Genomic DNA, 9,500 nt, shown 5'->3' on the forward strand with positions numbered 1-9,500 from the left:
CAGCGGTGGCTCATGCAGTGCTGCTGGCGGGGAGTAAGGGAGCCAGCGTCCCTGCACGTGCTCACGACGGTGTGGCAGGCCCTACGCATGCGCAGAGCCCGCCACCCCCCCGTGCGCATGCGCAGGGACACCGGCTCCCTTACTCCCCGCCTTCCCCGCCCGCGCGCGTGGCCACCTGGCTAAACCGGGACGTTTTAATGGTCCCGGTATAGCCAGGGCGGGAGGCGGGAAACGGGTGGCAAAAACGGGAAAGTCCCGGGCAACCGGGACGGTCTGGCCACCCTACCACCCACCCACCCTGCAAGGTAGACCCTTCCGAGAGGGAAAGCTTGGCCCTAGGAGAGTCAAGTTCGAACTCAGACCTTCCTCCAGGCAGTTGGCAAACCTCAACTATTATCTACACCCCCCCCCCCCATTTTCCTGAGGACCCTTCTGAAGACCTCCTCTTCCGCTGGTGTTGCCAACTCCAGGTTAGGAAACACCTGGATATTTGGGGGGAGGTGGGGATTGGGGAAGGGATGGGTACATAGGAATATTAATGTCACAGAGTCCCCCCCCCCCTCTGAAGTCGCCCTCTCCTACAGGGGGGGCTGATCTCTGTGGTCTCAGGAGATGCACTGTTGTTAGAGCAGGTCTCCAGGCCATCCCTGGAGGTTGGTAATCCTGCCCCAATCAACGCAGAAATCCCATGGAGCCCCCCCACACATACACACATGCGCCTCCTGCCTTTCCCAGCCCCCCTCCTTCCCTTCCTCCCTAGGTCTCCAGCCCAGGCTCTGCAAGAAGAGCAACCCCAGCGGTGCCCAAATGCATACCAGCAAAGGGGGGTGAACTGGACTCCAACTCCTGCCAACATGGCTTCTCTTATGTTCTTAATCCTGTTACACCTTGCCCAGTACCACAGGTGAACCAGAATCTTTCTTGTCAGAAACAAACGATGGCGCTGGTAGCGTTTTTATATTAAAAATAGAATAAGATTTATTATATAACAGATAAACTGGGAAGGGAGGAAATAATAACAGGATTGTAATATCGATTCTGTGAGCAGATACAAAAATCAAAGTTAAAACGCACAAGAACACCTTTCTTTTGGCAAGCAGTTACTTCATATACAATCAGTGTTTCGCTCAGCTGGATAGCACTCCTTAAAACAAGACTTTTAGAAGATGGTTTAGGCTTTTAGAATATGCACACTAGATCTCTGAGAGACTGACTCTGGCTGTGTCAGAAGTTCCCACCTCAAACCCTTTCTCCCTAGCAGACAGGTATCCTCTTCATTGGAAGAGCTATAACTCTGGACTCAACGCTGGGGGCAATCATGCCATCAAGCGGCAGAGAGTTCCAGAAGTTAATTATGTGCTGTGTAAAGAAAATCCACCAGTTTAATTAGGCGATACCTAGAGTTGCGTGAAAGAAAATTTTCTGCCATCATTTAGAAGAAAAGAAGCCCATAGCTTTCCTAGCTAGAAGATATTTGGGGTGGAGGAGAGGGAAACCTGAAGAGAGAGGAGCAGATAAGCATAGGTTGGCTGTAAGGTAGAAAGGAGACAAGGAAGAATGAAAAGAGGAGGTTTTCAGGGAAGAGAGCCAGTTTGGTGTAGTGCTTAAGTGTGCGGACTCTTATCTGGGAGAACCAGGTTTGATTCCCCACTCCTCCACTTGCACCTGCTGGCATGGCCTTGGGTCAGCCATAGCTCTGGCAGAGGTTGTCTTTGAAAGGGCAGCTGCTGTGAGAGTCCTCTCAGCCCCACCCACCTCACAGGGTGTCTGTTATGGGGGAGGAAGGGAAAGGAGATGGTAAGCCGCTCTGAGACTCTTCGGAGTGGAGGGCGGGATATAAATCCAATATCTTCTTCTTCTTCCATACCATACCATACATAATTTTATAAGTATGCTGTAACTGGTGTTCCCTCTAAGCTGAGTTAGTGTGAGCTAGCTGGGGCTGACGGGAGTTGTAGGCAAAAAACATCTGGAGAGCTACCGTTGGCCACCCCTGTTCTACAGAGCGGGACAGGCTTCCTTCCTCCCCTTTGTGCTTCCCAGGGCCTTGGTAGCAACCAGAGCCAAACCTCTCAGCCCTCCCTTGCTCTGGGATACTCTCATCCCAGTAAGCAGAGAGGCGGAGTTTGCTGCATTCTTGGGGCTTCCAGGTTCCTTCCGCAGCCCTGGAATCCAGCGTGGCCTCCTGTCTCCCTCTTCCGCCAGCCACTCCTCTCACTTTTTCCGTGCTTGAGTGCTGCGCGCAAGTGATAAATGATAAGACACATACAGTGGGATATGCCTGAGGAATGGTTTTTCCCTGAAACAGAAGTAAAAGGTGCGTTCCCGCAAGAGGCTTACTTCATACCCACTTCAGCTTCACACTCCAAAAGTTCCTGTATGAATACTGGAAGCCAAGAAATTTGGCATGACTGAAAAAGTATGCTGAAAACATAGACACTTTTCCTGCAGAATTATATCTGGAGCACCAGCGCTTTAATTGGAACGGATGAATCGTCGTTTTTAAGGAGCTGGAAATTGACGTTATTAAAAGGACCTGAATAAATGAATTAATGTAATTTTTATAGAATTGTTAATTGTCACTTTATTGTAATTAGGCTGGATTTTTGATATTTCACTTCTTGTGTTGTATATCTTTAAGCTATTGTTATTTAGTTCATAAGTTTTTGTCTTTAAAAATTTTGTAATTAGATTATCAAGTTGTGTTCTGAAATTTTTTTCCGTTAATTATTTCACAGTTTGTGCTTGGTTTCAGTATCCTCCCACGTGGGCATCAACCAGCTGATCGGCAGTGGCGGCAGTGACCCCACCACTGGCCACACTCACCGTACCACAGGCGGTCTGGTTAGTGGTGGCCCCACCTAGGCAGCTGATTCAGCAATCTGAATTGCTGGAAAAATGTGGGATATTTTGGAGCCATTAGATAGTCACAGTTAAAGTGAAGCTGCATGGCTCTACAGCAAGTGAACTCTGAAGGCATTTTTTTTTTAAAATCTTATTGAAAAATCACTGATACCTCTCTGGAGGCACTTAAAAGCCTGCAGATTTGTGTGGCTTGGAGAAGACATAAGAGAAGCCATGTTGGATCAGGCCAATGGCCCACCCAGTCCAACACTCTGTGTCACACAGTGGCCAAAAAACCCAGGTGCCATCAGGAGGACCATCCGTGGAGCCAGGACACTAGAAGCCCTCCCAGTTGCCCCCCACCCCAAACACCAAGGATACAGACCATCACTGCCCCAGACATAAGAAAAGCCACGTTGGATCAGGCCAATGGCCCATCCAGTCACTGCCCCAGACAGAGTGTTCCAACAATACGCTGTGGCTAATAGCCACTGATGGACCTCTGCTCCATATGTTTATCCAATCCCCTCTGGAAGCTGTCTATGCTTGTAGCTGCCACCACCTCCTGTGGCAGTGAATTCTATGTTTAAATCACTCTTTGAGTGAAACTGCTCAGCAGTTTCATGGAATGCCCACAAGTTTTTGTATTGTGAGAAAGGGAGAAAAGTTCTTCTGTCTCTACCACCTTCTCTATCCCATGCATATTCTTGTAAACCTCCATCATGTCACCCTCAGTCGGCATTTCTCCAAGCTAAAGAGCCCCAGGTGCTTTAACCTTTCTTCATAGGAAAAGTGTTCAAACCCTTGAATCATTCTAGTTGCCCTTTTCTGAACTTTTCCCAATGCTATAATATCTTTTTTGAGGTATGGTGATCAGAATTGTACACAGTACTCCAAAGAAGGCCACACCATCGATTTACACAGGGGCATTATTATACTGGTTGATATGTTTTCAATTTCCTTCCTAATAATTCCCAGCATAATTTTGGCCTTTTTTATTGTAATTGCACAGTTTCTCAATATTTTCAGTGAGTTAAGACAGGAATTCAGTGAGTTTTTATGCCGGCCTTCTCCTAATCAAGAGACTCTGGGGAGACCCGAAAAACCTCAAGGCAGGCTGGACTGGGGAGCAATAAAGGTTCAGAAATGCATCTTCAGAACAGTTTATCTGATAAAAATGTTTGTGAATTAAGCATGCCAGCTGGTCACACTATATTTTTGCCAGTAGCGGACAGGCTGTAGATGTCTGCTCCCCTTAACTAGTCTGTTTTTTCACAGGATTTGGACAAGGAACTGTTTTTGTCAGTTTTGAAAATGTCAGACAAGCTGGCAGATAACCTGAAGTAGCAAGTTTCACAGAGGAGGGCAAGCATTAAAGCACCCTTCTTGATTAACTATGTTCTCAGCTTTTCTGAACCTCCAACAACAGGCCCTTGGAAGAACTTCATCAGAACCAGCTATAAGAAAGTTTCACCTTTTAATGGATTCTCTGAGGGACATGAAAGTCTGATTTGTACCTCAGGCTCTTTCCACATAAAAAGCATTGATGAGATTCCTCCCTTGAGCAGACTCTGATTCCAAAAGAAAACAGCAGATTCCTTGACCTGAAGAGCCCATGGCCTGCCCTTGTTTTCTTCTCTGTGGGATGTTCTTGAGGTTTCATGAAAACTTGCGTCAAAAAAGCTTTTCTTCGGACGACTGAAGGGATAAACCCAAACAGTGAAAATTCAAAAAAGGTTCTCCCCTGTGTATGTGCTCTGATGCTTCTGAAGACTGCCACTGTGACCAAATCTCTTCCCACATGCTGAGCATTCAAGAGTTATCGGAGGCTGTTGAAGACAGGAGCTCACAAGGAATCTCTTTCCACACTCTGAGCATTCAAAAGGTTTCTCCCCAGTATGCATTCTTCAATGGACTTTAAGGTAACCACTATGACTTAAATCTCGTTCCATTCTCTGAGCAATCAAAAAGGTTCCTCCCATGTGTGGGTTCTTTGATGGAGACGAAGATAGCCACTATGACTGCACCTCTTTCCACTCTCCAAGCATTCAAAAGGTTTCTCCGCAGTGTGTTTTCTTCAATGGAGTTATAACCACTACGACTTGAACCTCATTCCAATTCCTGCACAATCAAAAGGCTTCTCCCCGTGTGGGTTCTCTGATGCTTTTGAAGACTGCCACTCCGACTGAATCTCTTTCCACACTCTGAGCATTCAAAAGGCTTCTCCCCTGTGTGGGTTCTCTGATGCTTTTGAAGACTGCCAGTCAGACTGAATCTCTTTCCACACTCCGAGCAATAATATGGTTTCTCCTCTGTATGGATTCTCAGATGACGTTGAAGCGTGTCACCCTGATTGAACCTCTTTCCACACTCTGAACATTCAAAAGGCTTCCCACCTGTGTGGGTTCTCTGATGCTTTTGAAGATGGCCACTGACTGAATTTGATGATACTGAAGACAGCCACTGCAACTGAATCTCTTTCCACACTCTTGGCATTCATAGAATTATAGAGTTGGAAGGGACCTCCAGGGTCATCTAGTCCAAACCCCTGCACAATGCAGGAAACTCGCAAATACCTCCCCCTAAATTCACAGGATCTGCATTGCTGTCAGATGGCCATCTAGCCTCTGTTTAAAAACCTCCAAGGAAGGAGAGCCCACCACTTCCTGAGGAACCACTCTAACGGTCAGGAAGTTCTTCCTAATGTTGAGCCAGAAACTCTTTTGATTTAATTTCAACCCATTGGTTCTGGTCCTACCTTCTGGGGTCACAGAAAACAATTCCACACACTCCTCTATATGACAGCCCTTCAAGTACTTGAAGATGGCGATCATATCACCTCTCAGATGCCTCCTCTCCAGACTAAACATCCCCAGCTCCTTCAACCTTTCTTCTTCATAGGACTTGGTCTCCAGACCCCTCACCATTCAAAAGGGTACTCCCCTGTGTGGGTTCTCTGATGATATTGAAGACTGCCACTCGTCCTGAATCTTTTTCCACACTCTGGGCATTCAAAAGGCTTCTCCTCTGGGTGGGTTCTCTTATGCTCTTGGAGACTGCTGTTCATACTGAATCTCTTTCCACACTCTAAGCATTCAAAAGGTTTCTTCGCTGTGTGGGTTCGCTGATGATATTGAAGAGTGCTGCTCGTACTTAATCTCTTTCCACACTCTGAGCATTCAAAAGGTTTCTCCCCTGTGTGGGTTCTCTGATGACGTTGAAGACTGCCATTCATACTGAATCTCTTCCCACACTCTAAGCATTCAAAAGGTTTCTCCCCTGTGTGGGTTCTCTGATGCTTTTGAAGACCGCCACTCTGACTGAATTTCTTTCCACACTCTGAGCATTCAAAAGGTTTTTCCCCTGTGTGGGTTCTACGATGCAATCTAAGACTCTGGTTCATACTAAATCTCTTTCCACACTCCAAGCATTCAAAACGTTTTTCTCCTGTGTGGGTTCTCTGATGACGTTGAAGAGTACCTCTCCCACTGAATCTCTTTCCACACTCTGAGCATTCAAAAGGTTTCTCCCCTGTGTGTGTTTTCTGATGACATTGAAGACCGCCACTGAAACTGAATTTCTTTCCACACTCTGAGCATTCAAAAGGTTTTTCCCCTGTGTGGGTTCTACGATGCAATCTAAGATTCTGATTCAGACTGAATCTCTTTCCACACTCCACGCATTCAAAACGTTTTTCTCCTGAGTGGGTCCTCTGATGACGTTGAAGAGTACCTCTCTCACTGAATCTCTTTCCACACTCTGAGCATTCAAAAGGTTTTTCACCCGTGTGGGTTCTCTGATGATTTTGAAGATTCCTCCTCTGACTGAATCTCTTTCCACACTCTGAGCATTCAAAAGGTTTCTCCCCTGTGTGGGTTTTCTGATCCCATTGAAGATTTCCACTGAGACTGAATTCATGCCTGGTCTCAGAGTGTTCAGGTTTCACCTCTCTCCTTATTCTTTGGTGCACAAGAAGCTGAGATCTATTTCTGAAATACTTTCTGCACTGAACGGATTTACTTGCTTTCATTTTCCTGTTCTTTGGAAAATATATATTCCGCTTACTTCCATCATGCTTCTCAATCATACAACCACCTTTCTTTCTCTTCATTCTGCTTTGATTCCTGACATTTTCATTCAAATGTTCATTTTCAACTCTGTCTGGCATTTCCTGATGAAGTTTCTCACCCTCCACATTCCTCTGATCATCCTCTGCTGGAATAAAGAGAGAGAAACTGTTAGCACTTGGGAAGGCTGGTAAGATCCAAAGACATCTATGTGACTGCAGGAAGAAAGGATTGGTGGCCCTCTGGCTTCATCCAGCTGGACTGATCTTTACCACCCCTCCACCTTTCCCCAAGAATCATAGAAACATAGAGTTGGAAGGGATCTCTAGGGTCATCAAATCCAACCCCCTGCACAATGCAGCAAACTCACAAATACCTCCCCCTAAATTCACAGAATCTTCATTGCTGTCAGATGGCCATCCAGCCTCTGTTTAAAAACCTCCAAGGAAGGAGAGCCCACCAACTCCCGAGGAAGCCTGTTCCACTGAGGAATCGTTCTGTCAGGAAATTCTTCCTAATGTTGAGCCGGAAACTCTTTTGATTTAATTTCAACCCATTGGTTCTGGTCCTACCTTCTGGGCCACAGAAAACAATTCCTTACCATCCTCCATATGACAGCCCTTCTAGTACTTGAAGATGGTGATCATATCACCTCTCAGCCGTCTCCTCTCCAGGCTAAATATGCCCAGCTCCCTCAACCTTTCCTCATAGGACTTGGTCTCCAGACCCCTCACCATCTTCGTCGCCCTCCTATGAACACGATCCAGCTTGTTTCTATCCTTCTTAAAATATGGTGCTCAAAACTGTTTAAGTGTGTGGAGAACCAGGTTTGATTCCCCACTCCTCCACTTGCACCTGCTGGAATGGCCTTGGGTCATCCATAGCTTTGGCAGAGGTTGTCCTTGAAAGGGCAGCTGCTGTGAGAGCCCTCTCCAGCCCCACCCACCTCACAGGGTGTCTGTTGTGGGGGAGGGAAAGGTAAAGGAGATTGTAAGCTGCTCTGACACTCTGAGATTCGGAGTGGAGGGTGGGATATAAATCTTCTTCTTCTCACAATGGCAGCAAGTTGCACCTTTGGCACCTAGGAAAGATCCTTACCCAGAGAGGCCACGTTCCCATAGTTCTCCAGCATGACTTCCCTGTACAGAGCTCTTTGTCCCGGATCCACCAGGGCCCATTCTGCCTCCGTGAAAGAGACGGACACCTCCTCCAAAGAAAAGGGACCCTGGAAGAAAAAGAAGATTCCCTCCTCTTCAGAGATCTCACCCTGGAAGGGAGTCGTCTGGGAAGGTACAGAAAATAAGGCTTGGGATGGGTAAACGCAACAGCATTCAAAGGATCTTTCTCATGGACCCCTTGTAGAAACTGAAGAAGCAAAAACTCCCCTGAGAAAGGAGAAGGGACCCAGGCTGTGCCCCCCCCCCCTGCTCATTTCTCCTACCTGGATTGGAGGTGCAGCAGCCATCTCCACACCTCTGAAAAGACGAAGGCTCAACAGCGTCTCTTCACTGCCTGTTCCCGAGACAAGGGAGGGAGGAAGAAAGGGTGTTTGCTTGTTTGTTCCTTCCCAGAGTCGTGAAACCTTTCCCTATGTACACTCAACACATTTTTAAAACTTTTCCGGGAGAGGCAAAAGAGAAGCACCAGGGACCTATGAGCCTCAGGGATTATAAATGCTGACAATGTATTCCATATTCCTGTGAGACTTATGTTTGCTCTACAGGGAGGGAAATGCAGGGTGGAAATGCAATAGCGTGAAACTTCACTGTCAAATTGGAGCAGATTTGATAGGAGCAATTTGAGGGACTTAAGGGTAATATGAATGAGTTTTCAGAGCGTCTCTGGGCCTGCTAACTTCACAGCCAGGTTTTCAGCCAGATGCAACTTCAACATGACATCACATCTGTTCCAAGACCCACCCCAAGATCCTCCCCAAAGCACCTGCAAGCGCTGGGCCATAGCCTGCCATCCCTGCTCCACACCCTGCCGCCCACAGCAGCCCACCGTATGATCCTTCAGGCACAAGCATTGAAGACAGATTCCCCTATGATTATTGGCCCCCAGGGACTGGTTTTCAGAGCTCTGCTCCCCCAGAAGCTGGAGGGTCCCTTTCGAGGTTTGCCTGCCAGGGAATTTGAGAACTTTTACTGAAGGAAGGAAGGAGAGAACGCAGCGGCCAGACTGTTGCTGGGGCTCCCTAAATGGGAGCACATACAGCCCGGACTGCGCGAGCTGCACTGGCTGCCAGTTATATACCGGGTTCGTTACAAAGTGCTGGTTATTACCTTTAAAGCCCTATATGGTCGAGGACCTGTCTTCCTTAGGGACCGTCTTTCCCCATATGAACCCCAGAGAGTACTGAGGTCAGCTGGAAAAAACTTGTTGACCACCCCCGGACCAAGAGAGGTGAAGCTGCAATGCACCCGTAACTGGGCCTTCTCCTCTGTAGCCCCGAACCTATGGAACCAACTTCCAGAGGAAATGCGGGCCCTGCGGGACCTTGAACAGTTCCGCAGGGCCTGCAAGACCTTCCTCTTCCGACTGGCTTTCGCTGACGAAGAAAGTAATTGCTAATGATTACCGCCATCA

The 9,500-nt window shown here is 47.4% G+C and overlaps 1 protein-coding gene across 1 annotated transcript; it reads right to left on the reverse strand.

Annotated features, from left to right (window-relative positions):
- Nucleotides 1-4,571: 4,571 nt before the first annotated feature.
- LOC132571657 (gastrula zinc finger protein XlCGF17.1-like) lies at nucleotides 4,572-6,955 on the reverse strand. Its single transcript, XM_060238451.1, has 2 exons — nucleotides 5,914-6,955; nucleotides 4,572-4,648 (listed from the first exon to the last, which is right to left on the reverse strand). Exons 1-2 carry the CDS (start codon nucleotides 6,953-6,955, stop codon nucleotides 4,572-4,574), a joined length of 1,119 nt encoding a protein of 372 aa, XP_060094434.1.
- Nucleotides 6,956-9,500: the final 2,545 nt, after the last annotated feature.

This window comes from Heteronotia binoei, chromosome 5 (assembly GCF_032191835.1).
Source record: "Heteronotia binoei isolate CCM8104 ecotype False Entrance Well chromosome 5, APGP_CSIRO_Hbin_v1, whole genome shotgun sequence".
In the NCBI taxonomy this organism is placed as follows: Eukaryota; Metazoa; Chordata; class Lepidosauria; order Squamata; family Gekkonidae; genus Heteronotia; species Heteronotia binoei.

Coding starts and splice junctions, on each gene's coding strand:
- LOC132571657 (XM_060238451.1), bottom strand. CDS start 6,955: ATGAAGAGAAAGAAAGGTGGTTGTATGATTGAGAAGCATGATGGAAGT. Junction 4,649..5,913: donor AGAGTGTGGAAAGAGATTCA/GTATGAACAGCA, acceptor TTGAATGCTCAG/CATGTGGGAAGAGATTTGGT.